This window comes from Zootoca vivipara, chromosome 2 (assembly GCF_965207765.1).
Source record: "Zootoca vivipara chromosome 2, rZooViv2.hap1.1, whole genome shotgun sequence".
NCBI lineage: Eukaryota > Metazoa > Chordata > Lepidosauria > Squamata > Lacertidae > Zootoca > Zootoca vivipara.
In genome coordinates, this window is record NC_142584.1 from 110984868 (window position 1) to 111008490 (window position 23623).

At 45.0% G+C, this 23623-nt stretch overlaps 2 protein-coding genes across 2 annotated transcripts; one reads left to right on the forward strand and one right to left on the reverse strand.

Moving 5' to 3' along the window:
- Positions 1-1351: 1351 nt before the first annotated feature.
- On the reverse strand, positions 1352-11275 carry LOC148687064 (zinc finger protein RFP-like). Its single transcript, XM_088663638.1, has 7 exons — positions 10830-11275; positions 8928-9023; positions 8343-8573; positions 7259-7281; positions 6156-6274; positions 4258-4287; positions 1352-2567 (listed from the first exon to the last, which is right to left on the reverse strand). The coding sequence occupies exons 1-7, from the start codon at positions 11226-11228 to the stop codon at positions 2056-2058; spliced, it is 1410 nt and encodes a 469-aa protein (XP_088519764.1). The 5' UTR covers positions 11229-11275; the 3' UTR covers positions 1352-2055.
- A 5471-nt stretch (positions 11276-16746) lies between these two features.
- LOC118080116 (zinc finger protein RFP-like) lies at positions 16747-23349 on the forward strand. Its single transcript, XM_088663666.1, has 7 exons — positions 16747-16828; positions 18616-19073; positions 19437-19532; positions 20494-20724; positions 21174-21196; positions 22902-23020; positions 23303-23349. Exons 2-7 carry the CDS (start codon positions 18654-18656, stop codon positions 23347-23349), a joined length of 936 nt encoding a protein of 311 aa, XP_088519792.1. The 5' UTR covers positions 16747-16828; positions 18616-18653.
- The last annotated feature ends 274 nt before the right edge of the window (positions 23350-23623 follow it).

Consider the following 23623-nt stretch of genomic DNA (forward strand, 5'->3'; position numbering starts at 1 on the left):
TTACCATACTATAAGAACAATGGGTTGTACAGTCATACCTCTGTTTAAGTACGCTTCGGTTTGAGTACTTTCAGTTTAAGTACTCCGCGGACCCATCTGGAACAGTTTAATCCACTTTTCATTACTTTCAATGGGAAAGTTTGCTTCAGGTTAAGTACACTTCAGGTTAAGTACGGACTTCCAGAACCAATTACACTCATACTTCGGGTTAAGTACGCTTCAGGTTGAGTACTCCACAGACCCGTCTGGAACGGATTAATCCACTTTCCATTACTTTCAATGGGAAAGTTCGCTTCAGGTTAAGTACGCTTCAGGTTAAGTACAGATTTCTGGAACCAATTGTGTACTTGAACAGAGGTACCATTGTATTCGGCTTAGCATCATTCCATCAATGCAAGCAAATGGACTTGCCTGACAGAAGCAGCTCCCCTCTGCTCCCCCTGCATACTGTATTCGGGGTTCTACCAGCGCATCATAGTTTTTTATTTTATTTTTTTGCAGAGGGAAACATGGAACTCTGAGAACTATTGTTTATCCTGCAATTCCCAGCACCCTTAACAAACCAGTTTGTAGAATTCGGGGGGGGGGGAGGCATGTGATTTAAATGGATGGTGTGCCTTTCACTGGCACATCTAGACCTGAGGAAGAGGCTGAGCAGTTTTGAATGTGAGAATGTCTAATTTTATCGAATTTATTCTTATTGTTTGTTTGCCATCTTGGATAAGTGCTTCGGCTTGGTCCTATCTCAGGCATGTGTGTGAAGATTGCTACTCAGAGATCCAGATTCGGGTTGTGTGTTTTCCTAGCTGAAGGCTTCAGCCAGAGCAGAATATAGGAGAGAAAACAAGCCCAATTAAAACCAAGGGCTGTGAAGTCTGCTTGTTTCAACAATCAGTAGTTAGGATTAGGTGTGAACACGGGGCACTTTGTCCTTCCTTCGAAGCATTGTAACAACTCACAGGCACAATTCAAAGTGTTGGTCCTGACCTTTAAAGCTCTAAATGGCCTCGGCCCAGTATACCTGAAGGAGCGCCTCCACCCCCATCGTTCAGCCCAGACACTGAGGTCCAAGTCCGAGGGCCTTTTGGCAGTTCCCTTATTGCAAGAAGTGAGGTTATAGGAAACCAGGCAGAGGGCCTTCTCAGTAGTGGCGCCTGCCCTATGGAACGGACTCCCACCAGACGTCAAAGAAATAAACTATCTGACTTTTAGAAGACATCTGAAGGCAGCCATGTTTAGGGAAGTTTTTAATGTTTGAAGAAGGTAACTCTCCACTCCAGTTGTCCCATGTCTGCTCCGTGAATAGAACAGCAGTTTTAGTCTGTTGCAACGAAAACACCACCAAGACATCTTAAAAGACTAATCCTTTTATTCAGCCACAATGTGGGTGTACATATCAAGAAGGGAGGGGGACATTGTCATTACAAAAGGAATTACTCCATCCCATTAGTCTCCAGAACACATCTGGAAAGAAAAAAAGAAAGCTCCTGAGAAAATCCTGTTGGTGTGGGGTCTACTCCCAAATGGTAAAATAAATAAAGTGAACCCTGAGCCAGTCATTCTCTCTCTCTCTCAGCCTATCCTCCTTTACAGAGTTGTAACTGAATTGGGTAGGGGGGAATAATGTACAACCCAATGCACCCAAGCGTTTTGAGGGAAGGGCGAGATATTGGAGAGGAAAGTGAAACAGGCTGAAATCATTGCTAAGCCATATTGAACAGGATTTTACCTCAAAATGTGTACTCTAAAAGCAGAATTGGGGGTCCTGAAAGACTGCCTGTATAAAAACTATTCTGTCATTGCTTAGGATAAAGTATTATTTTCAATAAGATTACGTCTTCTTTTTAAAGAAATAATTTGCCGGGGGAAATCTGGGAAAGGGCAGGCAAAGAAAAACAAACTCCGGTTTCAATTAGTTAGCTTCAGAGACTTTGACTAGAAGCTGGTCTGGGCCTTTGCAGAACTATCATAGCTGCTCTTGTCCAATAAAAAGTTTGACTTAAAAACAACAACAACCGGGACAATAACATCAGAAAATCCTACGAGAGCAGACCTTTAGGAAATGAGGGCGATATACCCCTTTTCAGACAGTCGAAAGAAGGGGAATGCATCTCGCCCACCAAAATTGACATCTTTGAATTCAGTGAGCTCAGCTCCCGAATCGGCGTCATAAAACACTAGCTGTCCCACCCTGCAGTTCAGAACAACTTGGATCCTCTGGATCTCCTCACTGAAAGGCAGAGAGTGATCCTGATAACATGAGGGGCAGGAGGCCCAATGTTCACCATCCCACTTCCCAACTTGCCATATCTCATTTCTCTTAGGAGTTGAGGAACCATTCTTCTGGGAGACTCCCACAGCCCAGTCTCCTCCACTTCCCAAAAAGACCTGCCAGCTATATCTGCCCTCTGTGAGGGCCTTGGAGCCCATCACAAAAGGCCAGTCGTCATAGATTCTCTCAGGATTTGTGGACAGATCTGGATCTTTGCCTCCATGTCTCACACTTTTGAAGTCCTTGGACACGATGAGTTGTGGACTAGCTGTCTTTGGATCCAACGTTATAGGTTCTGGAGGGATTGGGGCCGGGGGGGGGGGGGGAGAGAGAAATAAAAAACATAATTAAGGGCTTTATTTCAACTTATGAAATTCTGACAGTAAGAGCTGTTTGACAGTGGAACAGACTTCCTCAAAGGGTGGTGGACTCCTTGCCCTTGGGGGTTTTTAAGCAGAGGTTTGGTGGCCATCTGTCATGGATGGTGCAGTTGAGATTCCTGCAATGCAGGGGGGGGGGGAGTTAGAATAAAGGACCCTTGGTTCCCTTCCAGATTTACAATTCTGTGATTCTGTGTGTGCAAATCTGTTTGCCATACATATATACGTGAATGACAAAATTATGCCTTGCCACATACCGGATATTTTGGGAAGGAAATCAGATGCTACCTAAATGCTCAAGTCACATTTCTCATGCTCTCTTGCTTCAGCCACTTTTCTCACAGCCCAGCTCTGACGCTGCAAACGGAGCTGGGCTGAGGGAAAATGCTAGAAAGTCTGTGAGGATGTGCTTGTGATTGACAGGAGCATTCCAAAGCAGTAAAGAATCCATTAAGAGTGAGTGAAGAGCAGTTAGGGAATAGGAATTTGAAGTCTGTGAGGGAAGGGAAAGAGAATGCAAAGGGCTGGATCTATACACCTATAGAAACACTATGAAAAGAAACGTTATAAAAGCTCACAATGGAAATTCTGATCAACTTGGGATTTCAGCTCTATGGCACCATCTGGCGCCACACTTTTTGTAACGCATTTATAACATCGTAAGTCGAAAAATGCAGATGAGTCCAAAGAGAGAGACTCAAGTCTCAGGATTTATAGTTAGGTGTATGTGCTATGGGATATATTGATTACCAAGGTAACCTAATTCTTCTTCAATGTCTTTTGATTAGTCCTTTTACAACAACTCTCATTCCTCTGAGGTAAAACTCTGAGGTAAAATTTCAACAGAAACGTCTCTCAGTCAAGGAAAGACACTTGCCACAAAGGAGTACAGGCAAGACTGCAAGTGACGGCCTCAGCAGGGCCCAGCCCTCACAATAAGCTCTTAGGTGGCTTTAAAAGAGGATTAGACAAATTTATGGAATGAGTTTAACAATGGCTACTAATCATTTTGGATCAAAAGGGCAAACCTCCGAGTACCATTTGCTAGACAGCAAGAGCAGAAAATGGCTTTTGCCCTCATCTGTCATATTGGTTTCTCTGTTTAGCTTTGCATTCGGGCAGCTCTTAAGATATCGCAACCAAACTTTGTATTATGGTTCCTGAAATGAAGGAAGTTTTTATACAGTTGGATGCCGTTTTGAACCAAAATGGTAGACCGAATCTTTCAAAACTGCACCGATGTTAAAAGCTGTACTGATTTATTTGGTTTCATGGAATTCCCAAGCAAGGCAGGCTATGAGGCTTTTCCTATGTTCTTGCATGTGAACAACTTATGGCAGGCATCCCCAAACTTCGGCCCTCCAGATGTTTTGGACTACAATTCCCATCATCCCTGACCACTGGTCCTCTTAGCTAGGGATCATGGGAGTTGTAGGCCAAAACATCTGGAGGGCCGCAGTTTGGGGGTGCCTGACTTATGGGTTAATCTGTTTAACATTCCTAAACTGGCAACCCCCATAAAACACAAATCAAACAAATTTCTGCAAAAAAAAGACCTCCCTATCCCTTCTGTGAATTTGGTCCTCCACCAGTCCCCAAAATTACCTGTGGCTGCATTAAATTCAGTTAGACCACCTGGGGGCCGGGGTGGGGGTAGGGAGTGAGAGAAAAGAAAACAGAGATAAAATGTCACACAATTGCATTTGTCACAAAAATATTTTTTTAAAATCCATCCATCACTCCCTTTAATAGATAAACTGAGTGCTGACTGAAACAAGAATATGCCTACAAGGAACAAGACAGGGGCTTCAGCATGCTTAATGTAACTCTGGGGTTTGCTAAAGCACAAATTTTAAAACACACACACACGAAAAGAGAAACCCGAGGAAAAGTATGCACACTCAATAGCTTCACAATACTGAGTCTCTGTTAGAAAACAAACAAAATAGAATATATGTGGGATGGAATGTCCTGCTCCCTCTGTTTAGGAGTAAATACTGGCAGCCCAAAAGCGCACGAAGGCCTTCCGTGTAGCCCATATGAGTGCTCAGCATCGTTCGCCAACTCTTGGATCCTTCTTCCCTGAATTCTGCTGCCTCCCCATCACTCACCCAGGTCCAAGGACCATCCTGCCCATGTAAATTATGCTGGGGTGGGAGAAAGCATGGGTGCTAGGTCTAAAGGGCAGCTCTGGGAGGAACACTCCAGCTAGAAATCCCCCCCCCCGGAAGTTGTTGGACTACTACTCACACAAGCCTCAGTCAGTCAGCCAGGCCAATGGTCAGGGATGATAGGAGTTGTAGTCCAGCAACACGGGGGTGGGGGGGTAGATGCACAGGTCCCAACCACTCTGCATGAGGAAAGGATGCTGCCACATTTCTTTCCAGAAGCCCCACGCTAACCTAGAGCTTTCCACACCTACATCTGCAAGATCATTTAGATCATCTGGAAGTTGTACCTATGGCACCAAACTGTTCCGAATATCATAGGCCAAGGCTGCCCAATTTTTTTTCAAAGAGAGCCAGATTTGATGAAGCGTGAGGGCCGACCAAAGTTGTTGACCTTTTTGGGGATTGAAGTTGAGCTTTTTTTTACAATTTTACCTCAAAGTTGTTGTTTTTAGGATTGAAGTTGTTGAACTTTAGGGGAAATAAGACTGTCACAGGGGCCAGATTAAACCCAAAGGTCCCTGAAATGGACTTTGAACATGCCTGTCATAGGGTGATGACCCTGAAACAGACATTTTCTATCGCTGCCTCTATATTATGGAATGTCCTTTCTCTGCCTTGGACAAAGCAGGAATCATCAATTGCACACGAAATCTCATACCAATGACAAACTTAGTTGGTCTCTGCGGTGCTACTGGAAAGAATTTTATTTTATTTAGTTCAGACATTTTGTAAAGATTTGCTTTTCCTGATGCATAACATCAGACCTTGTTTGTATGTGTTTCGAGAAATCTGAATTCCTGCTTTATTTGTGTGGCGTTCAGTGCTAGCCTCACCCACAGTAGACCCGTTAAAGTTAATAGACATGACCAACTTAGATTCATTGATTTCAGTGGGCCTGTTCCAAGCATGCCCTAGTCAGATATATACTTTCATGCTACTATTTTATTGGGTTTAGACTGTACTATTGTTTTAATGAAACTGTTTTTATATTTTGCACTGATTAAGAGATTTCAAAAATACCAGGCGGTTTATAAATAAAAAATAATATCCAGTACAGTATAAAATCCTTGCAGCTATTCGTTAATACAATTGCAGGGAGCCTCCAACCAGTGGACCTTATTAGGCCTGCCAGGTTTGGCACTTAACAAAACAGAATTGTATGACATCAGCCACAGAAAAAACTCAAACACAATTCATGCCAAAGCTGCTGCAGCTCAGCAGTTAAGCCAGCCAACCCCAAATGACATCACAAGATTGACAGGTGGCCGGCCGTTCCCACTTTTGGTTCCAGCTCCTGTGGAAAGATCCAGTGCCCCACCCCTGTTTTCATACCCCTTAGCTCCTGCACGATACTATTCAGACAGACATTTCTATCACGAATTTCCTCAATCCTCCACTTCAGCACGGTATAGAAAAATAATGGATTCTCAAATTGCTTCTTCTTATCATATCTGGAAAGAAAACAGTATTAACCCTCCATTGATGCAATTCAGAATCCCCAAGGAAAGCAAAAGAAAGGTTTGGATTACAATGGAATGGCAGAAAGCTTCACGTCTAAGCCCAGAACTACCTTCTGAGTCCTATTTCTCAGGAATGAGCAGAGCCATTTCAACAAAGAACCCCCAATCTCCATCCTTTTCCAGGTGACCCAGAAGGGTAACATGGTAACAAAAGCCACCTGAGAGATTCAATAGAACCAACAGACTGAAAGTAGAAGGAATCTAAATAAAGTGCATGCAAAAGACCCTTGGAGATTGATTTAATGTGAACAGAAAGAGGAGAAAGATGAACACGACACCCAGACTACCATCAGCTGCAGCGCTTTTTTCCTAAAATAATGTTTAGGGGTACAGTCATACCTCGGTTTAAGTACGCCTCAGTTTGAGTATTTTCAGTTTAAGTACTCTGTGGAGCGTCTGGAACAGATTAATTCACTTTCCATTACTTTCAATGGGAAAGTTCACTTCAGGTTAAGTACGCTTCAGGTCAAGTACTCCGCGGACCCGTCTGGAATGGATTAATCCACTTTCCATTACTTTCAATAGGAAAGTTCGCTTCAGGTTAAGTACGTTTCAGGTTAAGTACAGACTTCCGGAACCAAGTGTGTTCATAAACCGAGGTACCACTGTACTCTCATTGTCCTACTCATATTAAAATAATTCCCCTCAATGAAGCCAAACTTAGATTCACAAAATGTTTAGGGGTATGTGTACCCCTGCATTCCCCCAGGGGGAAAAAGCACTGATCTGCTGTATTAATAAATGGGGGGTAGGGTAGAATTCAGCAAATAACTAGAAAGCCTTTCTTAAGGCAGGTAAAAAACAAAACAAAAAACCCCAAACAAGTGGAAACAGAAGCAAACTAGTAGAAATAGGAATGCTGTACAAGGATGAAAAGTACAATGTGTAAACAAGAAATTAGTGGGATCCACTTACCTCTGCAATATGCTTTTAGCTTCCTACGGAAAGAAGAGAGAAAGAACAGAGATTTCAATGTACTATAAAGACTCCTTCAGACTCTGTAGGGGGTAGCTACTGTCAGAGAGCTAAAGTACAGCATTACCTCATTTAAGCAGATCTAATATGCCATCTAATCAAATGAGCACCTCAATTTTCAAAACCTTGAAACCCCAAAAGTATTTGCTGGTGCCATCAAATCTAATGCACACCCCAATTTTTGTGACATGATTTGGCCAAAAAGATGCACATTTCGAGTAAATATGGTATATAAAGTAAGAATAATAGTCTGAAACAGGACATCAGAAGAGTCCTGCTGGACCAGACTGAGGGTTCATCCTCCTCTTCCCAACATGAGGTTGGCAGGTGCCTCCAGGAAGGCCACAAGCAGGGAATGATGGCAAAAATACCCTAATTAAATACTGTAACTAAATAATTGACCTGAAGAGTTTTGTAGGCATGTGATGTGTGGCTGAAATTTTGTTTCTTGCTTTTGTTTTTATGAGATAGCATCCAATTTCATTGTAATTAGACAATGGCAATAAAGAAATCTAATCTACAGTAATCTAATCTAATCTAATTAGGAGGGCATTAGGAGCACACACATGACCTGAGAGTTAAAAAAAATACAAACCTATTCTATCAGACTGATCCACAGTGAAGTGAAATTAGACATTTATCTGGGATGTTGTAGAAGAAGAAGAGTTTGGATTTGATATCCCGCTTTATCACTACCCGAAGGAGTCTCAAAGCGACTAACATTCTCCTTTCCCTTCCTCCCCCACAACAAACACTCTGTGAGGTGAATGGGGCTGAGAGACTTCAGAGAAGTGTGACTAGCTCAAGGTCACCCAGCAGCTGCATGTGGAGGAGCGGAGATGCGAACCCGGCTCCCCAGATTACGAGTCTACCACTCTTAACCACTATACCACACTGGCTACAAACCTCATAAACCACAATCATAAAACTGGGCTCCTTGATATGGTACGGTATATATAGATGGAGAAACGCCATAATATGGAGTTTGCTTTCCTAATGGATAGTTTGTTTCTACTCTTCTTACCTTAAGGAATTCAATTTCTGGCTTCTGACGCACTTCTTCCATATCCTGAATGAAACCTCCAAGACTTGCCAATTCATCAGAGAACCTGGACAGGCAACTTTGTTTTTTCACTGCAAGAGACTTCTCCACGTTTACCATATCCTGCAGAAGAAGTTTCTCTTGATCTCTCAGAGCCTGGCATAATTTTTCAAACTCTGCCACTATTTTTTCCTTCACTTTTTTCATTTGCTCCTGCAAAAAGCGGAATATAAAGAGCAGAAAATCAGGCCAGCATAATCCATGTTTGCACCATCAAGAGAGATAGGATTTCATACAAAGGGCATACAAAATGGCATCAACGTCCAGCAGGGAAGAATTTACTAAAAACATGCAACACGTCCATCATTAAGATATCACTCCATGTTTCTGTGAAATATCTTATAATTTCTAAAAGAAACCACGTAACGCTGAGGGGCTGGGATGCCTCATGGCTTTTAACCATCTTGTTGGTTCCATTACTTGCTCAGTTCCAACAAATAGTGGTCTCTGGACTCCTCTGGGAGGAAGAGAGATATAATTTTAATTAATTAATAAATCGGCACTTACAAGAAGATCCTGGCTTTCATTTTCCAAGTTGTCTGTATACTGCAGAATGGTTTCTCTCCCCTCCTTCAGAACTTCTAGGCAGCGAAAAATCCGATCCTGGCAAAAAGAGCAGAAGTTCAAAGAAGTTCAAATTTAGTTGATTTTGAGAGATTTACACACACACACACACACACACACACACACACACACACAACTTATTTGACAAAGGGGAAAAAAGAAATGATGATAACCTTGCTCCTGTTCATGTGGCAGGGCCTGTAAGAAGGACTCTCTGAGTCCCAACTTCTCTGACCATCAATGCACATACAAACACTATATAGAATCATACAATTGTCAAGTTAGAAGGGACCCAACTTCAGCCCCTTACAATGCAGGAACCACAGCTACAGAATCCATAAAATATATATATAAAAATACTTACAGTACATGCTGGAATTATTATGTTAACAGTTTGTAGCACCTTCATTTTAAAAATTTAAACAATACCAAGTCATGCCACTGAGTTGACATGTGTTTACAGGTCTCCCCCCAAAAATAATTCACACACACACATACCGCAAAAAAGTTTAAATTGTTTAAATATAATATTTAAACCATATTACTTGGCTTTATTACTACTATTATTATTGCTAATCAGATGTTTAGATTAGGCTGCACTGATCTTTAGGAACAGTTCAGATATTTTTAAAGCAGGAAAAAATGAATGAAACAGTTTGGTTTACTAAATGGGTGTCAAACAACGTCAGAGTAGCTCACATGAAACACAGAGCAAAGTCAGAGAGGCCTACTGAGGCGCAGTGGCGTAGGAAGGGGGGTGCGGTAGGTGTCATCACTGAGGGGGCTGACAAAATGGCAAAAAATGTGTTTTTTAAATAAATAAATAAAAATTGGGTTCATGGCACTTACTAATAACTGCACCCACCGCATCCCCCTTCCTATGCCACTGGAGCATGCCTAAGCCACGCATCTCTCCTGAGGGGGAGGCGGTGAGCAGACTGCCTGCAAGCTCCGCACTGCTTTTTCGAGCAGCGCGCTGCTTGCGTCTGCCCACTGCCGCAGCCACCCTACAGCTGGGGGGAGGCTGCCAAGAGGCTCCACGCAGCACACCCTGCCTTGGCTTGCCCCGCCCCCGGCCTGCAGGACACGTGCACTGCACCGGGCACCTGAATAGCTAGTTACGCCGCTGCTGAGGCATGTGCCCAGTGTTGGGGAAATTTAGCCCACAAGACTGCCATCCCCAAAACATCATATGCAATGTGATATATAATAGTGCTGGCACTGGGAAAGATGGCCTTAATACACAGGCAGCTTGGTGTGGGAGCACATATTTCCCCATACAATTGCACCTGCAAAGTCACCTCGCACACCTGGGGTCAGAAATAAAGCCTTCCCACAAGCAAGAGTATGAATTCTCACTGCCCTCGAACCCTGGCCCTGGATATTTCTCAGAATGTAGCATTGGTTATATGCCCATATTCTATCAAATGTAATAATAATAATAATAATAATAACTTATTATTTATACCCCGCCCATCTGGCTGGGTTTCCCCAGCCACTCTGGGCGGCTTCCAACCGAATATTAAAAACAGTACAGCATCAAACATTAAAAACTTCCCTAAACAGTTGTCTTCTAAATGTAAAATAGTTGTTTATTGCCTTGACATCTGCTGGGAGGGCGTTCCACAGGGCGGGTGCCATTACCGAGAGGGCCCTCTGTCTGGTTCCCTGTAACCTCACTTCTCGCAATGAGGGAACCGCTAGAAGGCCCTTGGCGCTGGATCTCACTGTCCGGGCTGAACGGTGGGGGTGGAGACGCTCCTTCAGGTATACAGGACCGAGGCCATTTAGGGATTTAAAGGTCAGTACCAACACTTTGGTGTATTCTTCTTGTAGTATTCTTACCTTGTATTCTTCAACAGCCTGGTCTATGGGAACCACAGCTTTGCATGGGTGCTGTTGCGCAGCGTCACACAGAGGGCAGAAGAAGATTTCGTGGTCCTTGCAAAATAAATTCATGGGCACTTTGTGCGTCACACATTTTGGCCCCTCTAGGCCCATGGAATTCAGCTGTTGAGCAATTTCAGCAATGCTTGCTAGAGACCAGTTTGATTTGAAATCCCGCCCGACAGCTGCTCGGCACTGTGGGCACCTGGTTTCTGTGCCAGCCTCCCCCCAGCATATAGAGATGCATGCTTGGCAGAAGTTGTGTCCGCAGCCTAGAGTCACAGGATCTTCAAAGTAGGACAGGCAGATAGGGCAAGTAGCTTCAAACCGAAGCCTCTTCCTGGGGCTCTCAGCCATAGCTTTACTATTGCAGTGAGACACAAATGGAACAGAGTTCTTTTCTCCTGCACTCAGAAGCAGCCCCAACAGAAAGGGAGATCAAAAGGCCTGTATCTCTGCCCTGGAAAGAAACAGTAGCAAGAGAATCAGGTTAGTATTAGGCGCACCAATAAAGGGAAACATCACTCAACCAGCTTATTCACAACCAGCCACAGAGGCCAATTCCCTCTTTGATACCCCTCTTTACCACCCCCCTCTTTGTTCAACTTTGATTTGTATTTTAGGGAGATGCTACAGATGACAGTGGATTTTGATGTAATTACAATTTAGTTTGTTGTTCTCATGCTTTTGTGTGCATTGTAAACATAAAAGCTGTGTAGGCAAAGAAAGCAACTAAGACCCATTTGGGAATGCTGTCCTCCAGTGTAATACACATAAAGCCTGCTTTTTCCCAACCTTGCTCCTTGTTATTTATTCTTACAGCAGGAATCATAGAGTTGGAAGAGACCAGAAGGGCCATCCAGTCCAACCCCCTGCCAAGCAGGAAACACTATCAAAGCATTCCTGACAGATGGCTGTCAAGCCTCCGCTTAAAGACCTCCAAAGAAGGAGACTCCACCACACTCCTTGGCAGCAAATTCCACTGCCAAACAGCTCTTACTGTCAGGAAGTTCTTTCTAATGTTTAGGTGGAATCTTCTTTCTTGTAGTTTGAATCCATTGCTCTGTGTCCGCTTCTCTGGAGCAGCAGAAAACAACCTTTCTCCCTCCTCTATATGACATCCTTTTATATATTTGAACATGGCTATCATATCACCCCTTAACCTTCTCTTCTCCAGGCTAAACATACCCAGCTCCCTAAGCTGTTGCTCATAAGGCATCATTTCCAGGCCTTTGACCATTTTGGTTGCCCTCTTCTGGACATGTTCCAGCTCGTCAGTATCCTTCTTGAACTGTGGTGCCCAGAACTGGACACAGTGCTCCAGGTGAGGTCTGACCAGAGCAGAATACAGTGGTACTATTACGTCCCTTGCAAGAGACAGGCAAGGATTGAAACTCTAGAAAGAGTAGCCTTAATTGTCTATTGCAGTTTTTAAAAAAGTTATCACGTGGAATATGAAAGGCGTGAGGTATTTATTTTGCCAGAAACTTTAGTGTATCTTGGTGGACATCACATACAATGAGAAGGCGTAGCAATGCAAGAGACAAAGGCATCACAATGCCATGCAGATGAGAGCCAGACAAATAAATGGAACTACTGCTCCCAACTGGTAATGAGGTGGCAAAGCAAGACAAATACCATGCAAAGAGGGGGAATTACTTTTGGTAGTGAGCTAGCCAATCTGATGGTTTGTTTGGTGCCAAATAGTTTTATTGGTTTTCCAAATTTTAACCTATCAATACATCAAATTTGATACATTTCCCCCAGATAAGTTGACTTCCCGCTCTTCTTCCTAGCCGTGTCCCTACTTTCTCCTATTTACTGCTTTATATTAGAAATTTATATTCCAATTCACATTTCAACCCTTATATCTAATCCTAAATTGCACATTTTCCTATTTGATTCTTTTTTCTCCTCCCTTTCCTCTTCTCCCTCGGCTGTCTAGTTTTCAATTCCTGCTTGTATACTTAACAATATCTTATTCCCTTACACAGCAAAACAAATGAGGTCTCCCAGTGCCACTCTGATGGTATCAACCCTGCATATTCCAGTTCAAGAGGTTTGCATGGGATCTTCTCTTTGGAACACTGTTGAATGAATGAATGAATGAATGAATGAATGAAGGCTACTTTTCAATCCTGTTACTGAATAGCAAGGCTCTCTCACTGGTTTCTGAATGTTGCCATTATTAATAGTTGGCTTGTGTCCAGAACCTGCCTTATGTAAAATGGCAGGAGTGTATCTGGAGAGCCCAGCTGAAATGAAATGTACTCCAGCATCCTGCCCCCCCCCGAGTGTACAGCTGGATTCCTTTGGGAATCCCACAAGCATGGCATGAAGACTGTAGCCCCCTCTGGCTCTTGCCCTTAAGCAATTGGTATTCAGTGGCATACTGCCTCTGAACCTTGTATACCGCTTATGGCCAAAATAGTCTACTAAGCCACAGTCCAGTATACCTGAAGGAGCGTCTCCACCCCCATCATTTCACCTGGACACTGAGGTCCAAGCGTTGAGGGCCTTCTGGTGGTTCCTCGCTGCGAGAAGACAAGTTACAGGGAAGTAGGCAGAGGGCCTTCTTGGTAGTGGCGCCTGCCCTCTGAATGCCCTCCCATCAGATGTCAAAGAGAAAATCAACTACCAGACGTTTAGAAGACATCTGAAGGCAGCCCTGTTTAGGGAAGCTTTTAATGTTTGAAGCACTATTGTATTTTAATATTTTGTTGGAAGCCGCCCAGAGTGGCTGGGGGAACCCAGCCAGATGGGTGGGGTATAAATAATTTTTTATTAATTATTATTAGTTATTGTTATTATTATTATCATTAACATAGTAAAAAAATGAGTTATACAAACAGTGAAAGATAAACATCCATAAAGAGTATGCACAATAAAACAATCCCAGTGACTATGAAGGATCTCTATCACCCTCCTAACTAATCCTGTTCGTGGAATCATTCTAAAAAAATGTGGTCAGTGGCTTTGATAAGGAACCCACACTAGTGACCATCACCACATCTTGGGGCAGCAAATTCCTCATATTCATTATGCGTTTTGACAAAGGGTACCGCTTTTCCTCTGGTGGGAATCTATTGCCAAAATGTCATTGGGTGACAGAGTTCTGTTGGTGCAATATATATACGGTATATACACACCCACATACACACCATATGAGAATTCCTGAATGCCAAGATCCAGGTTTGGGTCAAGTACTCTTTGGCGAGAGAAGCCCAGCAGAAAAGTCACAAAACAGATTGCAAAGTAAAGCATGGAAATATAGGTTGATGGACCTTTAAAATGTGCCCTTCCAAGTGAGTTTCCAATTTTCCCTCTTCCCTCAGCATAGGAAAAGAGTAAAGACCACATGCTGGGCAAGTTAAAAAATGGTTTACTTACAAACTCTCCAGAGGTCAGAAACACGTGCTTCAGAAAAGTTGCAGATGGAGTAAAATCTAGCTTAGTTACAAAGTGGTGAAAGTTCCTAATTTTTTTGGTATAGGAACACAACAGTGGCTGGTGAGAGCCATGTGGCTGCTGAACTTGAGCAACCAGCTTTAACCTTTGCACATACTAAGCTTCTCAGGCGGGGTGGGGGGACAATTGGCAAGATTGCCTATTTCCTCCCAAGGTAAGGGGAAGTGACACAGCTATGCATTAATTAGACATAAGCATGTTGGTTAAATGAAGCTGGTTACCCCACAAGTTCTAGTATAGCACCTAGAGAAGATTGCACCCACACTACATGGGGCTGGCCCTCTTGACAGCGAGCCATTCTCTCCTGCCCTCTACAGTAGCATACATTAAAAACTTTTACAAATGGTTCATTGGATGATTTTTCTTGTTCCCTTACTCCCCGGTCTCTGCCTGTTTGTCTTCTGAACTTTGAGGGCAATTTCTTTAAAAGCAAAACAAAAACCCCATAGAACCTCCGTTTTATGCAAGCAAAGTAAAAATGCAATCCAAATCCCACAGGGGGCCTCAGATTTGGAGAGATCTATAAGTAAATCAAATCTGAATTTCCAATTTTACCTAATGAGTTAAGCGGCATCCTCCGCCTATGTACCATGATATATGCAAATATAAGACTTGAAGTTGATTAGCACTATTTCCATTGTTAGAAAAAATACACGTGTTTTTGTTAATGCAGCCAAGCCTTTTTAACTGGGCAGGGTTTAGGCCTGAGCATTGTCCTAATCCGTTCTTGGGTGGGGTGGGATTGAGCCCTGCCCCCCACTATCAAAGACCACCTTTTGCTCCCCCCCCCAGGAGTTGTGCATAAGGAAACTACAATTTTTTGAATGTCGGGCAAGCAAATAACGAGAAAAGCGAGGGTGGGGTCGTGGGAGAATAAAACCTACGATTGCGGTTAAACTGAATTAATTCGGTTAATTAATTTGCAATCATTTGGACAAATCAATAAAAATGGGGGGGGGGGAATAGATGACTCGAAACCGCATAGTAATACGCGGACAAGGCGACAAACACACGCCCAGGCAGCTCTCCTGCACTCCGCCGCAGCGAGCGAAGCCACCTGCAAAATAAAACGCGCGCTTCTTTGAGAACAACTCTCGTCTTAATTGTTTTTTAAGTCCACAAGGGAAAGAAAGATCGGGCTACAAACCAGTTCCCAATGTCTAGATTTCGTTTACCCCTCGCTCCCCAACGACCGGCCAAAGCAGCGATTTTAACTGGACGGAGGATCCGGGAACTCCTTTGGTTCAAGCGCTGGGATCCGGAGCAACTCCGGTTACGAGCAAGAGAAAGGAGAGACTGATGCAGCAGGAAATGGCCTAGGAATGAGGACAGGCAAACCAGAGACTCGGGTTTGAGAAGGAAACCCTTTTTAAAAAATGAGCATGAAGCAACTTTACTCCCAAAAAGAGGGATGAAAAAGAGGACGGCACCCATATAACTGGGGCGGAAACATTTGGGGTTGGATTTTTAACACACACAGCGTAGCCAGGATTTTGGGGGGACGGGGCGGGAACGCAAGACTTTTGTTACAGAACCGGCGTGATTGGTCAGTTATTTCTATTGTTTTACTTGATATGGGGGAGGGGGGCAGGGCAGCTGCCTCTCTGCCCACCCCACCCCCCGCTACACCCACAACAACCCCTGTCTCTAAATACACCAAGGACTGATGCACAAATTTATTTAGCTTCTGGAAGAGACCTTTTAACCACCACCTGCGTCGCCGCCCCAGTTTTCCTTTCTGCAGAACGATTTCCAGGAAGCGCGGGCGGGTCCCTCGCTTTTATATTGCAAGCGTGTTGGGATTTATGCTTTTTGTTTTTAAAGCTGACGCCCAGGAGACATTGAGGAATAAGCAATGAAAAAACTGCGGGCAGAGGAAAAGGGGCAATAATGAACCAGAACCTAATAACAGCTTTGCTGGGTTCAAAATGCAGCACGCGCACGCCTAAATTCCTGTACTGATTTAAATGGCAACCGACTGAGCCTAAACTCGTCCAGGAGGCGAATTCCCTTTACCTCGAAGCCCGGCAAAAGCAGCTGTCCTAATCCGGGGGGGGGCAGCAAAGGGGACTCCTTCGGTTCAAGCGCCCAGATCCGGAGCAACTCCAACTACCAGCAAGAAGGAGAAGAAGTCGAAGCAGGAACGAACTCAAAATCCCCGCCACGAAAAGTGATTCAGAAAGTTGCAGCAGCTGATAAGTTGTGAATGAGCAAACGTTCGGGGGCGGGGCGAACTGGCTCCCCGCTGCAGCCAATCAGCGGTGCTTAGAACGCCTCCACGTGCAAAGCTCCGCCTCCCCCTTCCATATATGGAATGCGGCCGATCGTCACAATAGAGCCAAAGCCGAAGGCAGAGGATTCCCTCGCAACGCGACTTCCGGCCCGGATGCGAAGTCGCCGCGCGTGGGGTTGGAGGCCAACGTGGCTGCAGGAGGTTGAGCGATTCGGGCTGCTTACTGGGGTTGGGGGCGGCGTCAGTTGACGTGAAGGTGAGAACCTAACACACCAATTTATATCGACTGCCCCAACGCTGTAGTTACCTCCAACTGAAATACCCAAACGCGCGGGAAAGCTAGCAAGCACATGTAGGAATCTGCCTAGGGCTGCAAATCGGGACGGGAATGGAGAAATATCCTATTCCTGATTCATGTTTTACAAGTCAAGCTGTGTTCTTTCGAGCTGACAACTCCCACTGAACTGAGAATGACTTCTGCGTAAACTCGCCCAGCGTTGCAACCCTACCGGAATGCACATTTCATGTGGTAGGGTGGATATTGGAACATTTAGAGAGGCTTGCTTCTGAGTAAAAACATGCAAAGAATACGGTATATAAAGAAGCTGCGCGCACACTGTCTACTCCGACTGACATCAGAGGGAGATTTTCCCTGTCCATATATTTAATTTTTTTGCTACGAAATGCCAGCCAGGGAGAGTTCCAGAGGCATAGCTCTCTTTAACACCTTAGCCCAGGGACAGCCTGTGTGGGGTCCTCCAGATGTTGAAAGAAGGTCAAGGGTGGAGCAAGAAGGGCCAGCGTTGTAAGGGGAAGACACGTGACTTCCTGTGCAATTGAAAAGGGCGTCTGGTCAAAAGAAAAGTAGATTCAATCAGGGGGAAGGGGAGACACTCCCACTTGGTAATGGAATTTGCAAAAGGGAGATTAAAATGCCTAAGCGGGATATCAAGACTGCAGATTGCTGCTCTTCAACAGCACAGTGGCGTCTCCCTTTGAAACCTTAACGCTGAGTAAGGCAGCCTTCGAGTCTGTTACAGTACTTGAGTGCCCGGCAAGACTGAAATGCTGCCCCACTAAGTAGCTCCCGCGTATTGCCATTTTTAATAGCTGATTTGTGAAGGTTTATTCACATATGTAGAAAGAGCCTGCTTTGTTTAATGTCAATCATAAATATTAGTATTAAGATAAATTGTACGCCACTCCTGCTGAGCAGTTTTAACACCTTAAATATATCACAAACACAATCTTTTTTAGAAAAAAACACCGCCACCATTTTAAAGCAGCACAAAAAATTCAGGCAACATATCCTCTAAGTAAGACACCATAAAAAAAACACAGCAGATCAACAGAAATACAGCATAACATGATGATTGCAGTCTTAGCTGCATGGGAATATATAGGCTACAACAGGCATCCCCAAACTGCGGCCCTCCAGATGTTTTGGCCTACAACTCCCATGATCCCTAGCTAAGAGGACCAGTGGTCAGGGATGATGGGAATTGTAGTCCAAAACATCTGGAGGGCCGAAGTTTGGGGTGCCTGGGCTACAACTTGCGCTTGTTTGTCCTCCCACCCTCACATTCCTTTTTCCTTTTGTGTTGTGTGTGAGTTGTTGTTTTTTAAGATTGTGAACTTGAGGGCAGGGACCACTTTAGCAGAAAAGGGCATGTGACATGTTGCCAATGTGCAGCCCTAATGCGTGCGCAGTCGGCATATGCGCAGAAGTGAAAAAGTGTGCTTTGCGCATGTGCCGTAGCGGCGCTTCGGCATCTGAAAACCTCGACTTATGAAGACGGCCACGGAACGGATCATCTTCGTAAGTTGAGATACCACTGTACCTGGTATCTGAAGAAGTGTGCATGCACACAAAAGCTCATACCAATGACAAACTTAGTTGGTCTCTAAGGTGCTACTGGAAGGTTTTTTTTATTTTGTTTAGAAAACCTCAAAGCAGTTTATTAATCTCAAAGCAGTTTATTAACTCACCTTAAACCTCAAAGCAGTTTATTAACTCACTCCTTTTGATGTGCCCTGTTTCAGATTGAGGTGGCGCCGCATCCCTGCCAAAGGTTCAGCCCATGGGTGACGGAAACTCCATGAAGCGGTGCCGGTGCGTAGCTACCTGCCCCATCTGCCTCTGCTATTTCACAAGCCCAGTGCTGCTAAACTGTGGGCACAGCTTCTGCCAAACATGCATCACGAGGTGCTGGGAGCAGCCTGGCGCAACTGCCAGATGCCCCGAGTGCAGAAAGGCTGTCGAGAGGACCTTCAGGCCCAACAGGTCTCTCTCAAACCTCGCTGAAATACTCAAGGACTGGGACGTTTCTGCAGAGCGAGAGGCTCGAGAAAAACGGGACTCGGAATGCCAGAGGCATCGGCAACCGTGGGACTTGTTCTGCGAGGACGACCACGTCCCCTTCTGCGGAGAATGTGCCAGTTCCCAAGAGCACAGGGGCCACAGAGTGGTCTCCGCAGAAGAAGCCGCCCAAGTATACAAGGTGAGAGTGGGCAGTGGATGGGAATGACCCAGCTTGAACACTGAAGGCTGCCCATAAATCTATTCAATGTGCTTGTAAGCGTACGATTTGGACTTGGAAGGCATAGGAATAACCTTCAGGGAGTGAGCCTCTGATTCAGCTGCACTTCAAATCAGGTGTAGGGAATCTTTAGTCCTCCAGGGGTGGCTGAACTACAACTTCCATCAGCCCCAGCGAACATGGGCAATGGGAGTTTGGTTCACCAACACGGTGACAGGCGATGGGGTCCTCACACCTGCTCCAAGTGTCTTGTTTTGACGGGTATATAAAGTAAACCTCTAAGAGGAAGAACACCCCCCAAAAAACCTGCTTCTTCTTTTTCAGGGACATATCAGCAGTTGCTTGCCGATTTTGAGGAAGGAGAGAGAAAGACTTCTGAGCTATAAAGCACAAACAGAAATTGAAAGGCGGCAGCTGATTGTAAGCATCAGCAGGGCTGAGAAATGAATGAGACGTAGGATCGGTTTTGGGGGGCTGGTGGGAAACAAATATTAAAAGCAGAAGGGTCTGAAGCAGCTTTTCCTGAAACAGATTATATCTAGCATATATAGGTATACTTGTATGTGGGTTATCTAGTCTGGTTGCAATGCAGGAATCTTTTCCCAATGTGGGGCTTGAACCTGTGACCCTGAGATTTAGAGTCTCATGTTCTACCAAACTGAGCTATCCCTTGGTCATTTATTATTTCACCCATATAATTGCTTTGCAACCCAGCCAAATGGGTGGGGTATTGTTATTATTTATTATTATTATCTTTGTCATATTATAATATATATCCTTTTAACAAGACAATAAAAGGCTGCTTTTCCAAAACTTGGCAAGATTCAACTTGCCCCAACATTGGAAGCCCTGCACAAGGATATAGCTCACTTGTGTAATGGGGCTTCCTCCTTCCTTCCCCCTCCCCCCCCCCAAAAAAATGGCTCCCTGGTGTCAGGAGAACAGCACACAGTGGGAAGAGAGAAGGGGTCATTGCAGCTAGCAAGATGGAATGTAATAACATAGCATTAATTCCACCCCTTGGGATCTCAGATGCTATGGGACTACAGGTCCCATTATCCATGACTGTGGGCCTCGTTGGTTGTGAATGTTGGGATCCAGAGTACAACACTTTGTGGATCTAAGGTTGGGGAAGGCTGGCCTGGCGATGCAAATCAGCTCTGCTCCTCAGGGTGTCTCTTTCCTTGGAAAGGTCTGGTCTCCCATAAGAATGGCCCCTGTAATTCTTCAGCAAACTCCTCCCCTGCCAAAACCTGATGTGATATTTGGGGCAATTCAGAAGGGACCTTCTCATCCTACCTCTTGACAATGCAAAGGCCGGCTGTATTCCTCAAAATGCCCTCCTTGGCTTCTCTCGCTTTGCCCCATCTGCTTGTTCTAGGAGCACATAGAGGGAGAGAAGGGAAAGGCCATAGCCGAGTTCAATCAACTGCACCAGTTCTTGGAGGAACAGGAGGAGCTTCTGCTGGAGAAAATGCAAGAGGTGGAGGAGGAGATTGCAAGGAAAAGGGAGGAGCACCTGGACGGGCTCTCCAGGGATCTCATACCCCTTGAAACTCTCATCCTGGAGATGGAAGTGAAGCTTCAGAGGCCAACCAGTGAAGTCCTGCAGGTGAGACTGAGCAGGCCAGAGCCAAGGCTGGTTCCAAATCAGTGTGTGCCTGCAGCTACGTAGGAAGTGAAAGGGGGCAGTTTATAGAGCTGGCAGCCAAGGCTGTAGCATACCGGAGCAAGAAAAACAAGAGGGGCAATTTGCTCATCTCTTAATGCAGAGTAGAGACGCCTGCTTAAAGTAGGTGGGATCAGACGTTTTCTGCTCTTTGCTCATGGTTGGTTGTCTAATGGCTTCCAATGGCTCATTCTTGCCCCTCTTCTGTTGCCAAAGGGAGGCTGCCCTGGGTGAACCTCTGCTGCTTCTTTTAAAGAGGTTGGTTTATCTTCTGGGGCGGCATAATTTTAGTAGTCGGGTGCTTATACTTCAGGGCATGGGGTTGGGCAGGGATTGTAGCCTGGTCTGGGGCAGACACTAAGCTACCTTTTCTTTCTCTCTTTTCCTTGCAGAACATTGGAAGTGTTTTGCAGAGGTAAGTGGAACCCGTGCATATCCTTCTAAACCTTTCTGGTTTTTTCCCTCTGGGAATAATGTGACCGGCAGGTAAAGAGCCTGGGGCTGTTGGAGGTGCTCATAAGCCTCTTTGACCTCTAGGTTTTCACAGACAGAAATGGGCCTTAAAGTTGAAACCTACTTTCATTCCCAAAATCAGTGCTCCTTCCCATTCCTTACAGTAGAGGCTTTCAACCTATTTGGGTCCACGGCTCCCTTGATCAGCTAGGTACATTCTTTCTGTGGCACCCCTGGGGGCTCAGTATTGTCACCCCTTGCCTGCAGAGCTGGCAGCCCCTCACCCCTTTTCAAGCCCTCCCTTCTGGAGCATTCCGTCATCCTCCTCTCCCCTCTCCTTGGGAGTCCTCTGGGCAACCACGATTGCCGCCCCTGGTCTCTGAGCTAACCCTCCCTGCCCCAAAGAGAGGTGCCTCCTCACACTGCCCCACAGGGGCCTGGGAAGCACCCCCTGGCCAGCCCCAGAGGCACCATTTACCTGGGGAGCTTGCAGCCAGGGCTGCTGCAACAAACAGCTGTACAAGTCTTTGGGAGGTGGAGACATGAGAGGGCATCCGAGGAGGGAAGATGAAGATGAGGAGGAGGAGGAGGAGGAGGAGGAGGAGGAGGAGGAGTTTGGATTTGATATCCCGCTTTATCACTACCTGAAGGAGTCTCAAAGTGGCTAACATTCTCCTTTTCCTTCCTCCTCCACAACAAACACTCTGTGAGGTGAGTGGGGCTGAGAGACTTCGAAGAAGGATGACTAGCCCAAGGTCACCCAGCAGCTGCATGTGGAGGAGCGGGGACGTGAACCCGGTTCACCAGATTACGAGCCTACCGCTCTTAACCACTACACCATACAGGAAAGAGACAGAGTCCAGTGTTGCCCATGGCACCCCTGACCATCATTCAAGGCACCCCAGGGTGCCACGGCACACTGGCTGAAAACCACTGCCTTACAGCATACTTCCTCTTGCTGTTGCAGCAATACGGATTGTCGTTCTCTATCCCCGCATGGCAGTCTTCCACTTCGAAGACAGAATTTCTAGCAGTTCTGTCTAGCTTCTCTTAAGTTTCTGTTCTGAAGAGTGACTGTTGTCACTTTCCTTGTGCCTGTGGTTTTTGTGTGGTTTTAAACCAACCTTGGGGTTCTGACAGGAACTGAGAGGCCTCCAAACACAACCAACCAACCAACCTCTGGACCCCTTAATCTCAGTAAAAATAAATATTAATAAAAGGACCTACTCATATGATGCTGACCGAAAAAACCTATACTAACCCTATGCAACAGAATGAAAGAACAATACAAAAACAATAAGAATCTCTCACTCTTTTCTCTTTTTTCCCCAACTGCAAGATGTCTACAACAACAGTGTGTCTCACTGCATGTAAACGAAATGTGAAAAAGACTGTGAATGACAGTGGGCACAAGAGATGTACTTTCCCCTATTTGTTTGTTTTGTAAGACAAATTGTTAATAAAAACTTTTTTAAAAGGTGGGATAATCTCAAAGTTGAAATATCAAACATCAGAAGGTGTGTTATACAGAGTTAGGCCATTAAAACAAAAACTAGAATATATTGGGCATCCCTCTTCCTTCCATGTATTTTGTTTTAATGCTTGTTTGTTTAGGACTTTGGACCGCATGGAGGGCTGCTAACTTTTTTTTCTGGTTTTCTTTTCAGGTTTGAGGAGAGAGGGGCATTTGAGACACCAATGGTTTTTTCTGTTCCTTTGAGATGGAGGGCCTGGGACTTCAGCGATGTGACCCCCTTTCTGGAACATGTCATACAGGAATTCAAATGTAAGGAAAACGGCTGCAAGGATTTTGTGCTGGCTGTGATTTTGGTCCAGGTCTGAGTGTGGCGAGGAGTAAAGTCCTTTGTAACGTTGCCGGGGCCAGGGCTATTGAGAAAGCAATTCTTGTCCATTCCGCTAACATTGCTCAACATTGCTCCTGCAACCTCAGGCCATAATATTTTTTTCTTCAGAATTGTTTTGAAATTGTTCTTCAGTTCATCTTTCCAGTCAGTGTTCAAAGCGTAACCGGTGTGGTGCTGAATCTCTCTTCCTGTTCTTTCCCCAGACACGCTAACATCTGATCTGAAATATTTGCAGAAAGGTAAGCTGTGAGGTTTGATAAAGAACCACAGTTCCCAGCAGGCCCTGACTTGCTTGCATTTTGCTGCAGTTCGGGGGGGTGGGAGGATGGGGAGATGACCCTGGAACAATTAATAGACCATTTATGAGTAGTGGGAAAGTTATGATGGAGGAGTTTTCTACCAACTTTTTATTCCCCCATCCCTGCTTTCTTTTAAATAAGACTTTGAATCATAGTGACCAGCTAGATGTCTCTCAGAAGCCCAGAATCAGGGCATGAAAGCAAATTCCCCCCCCTCAGTTGCTA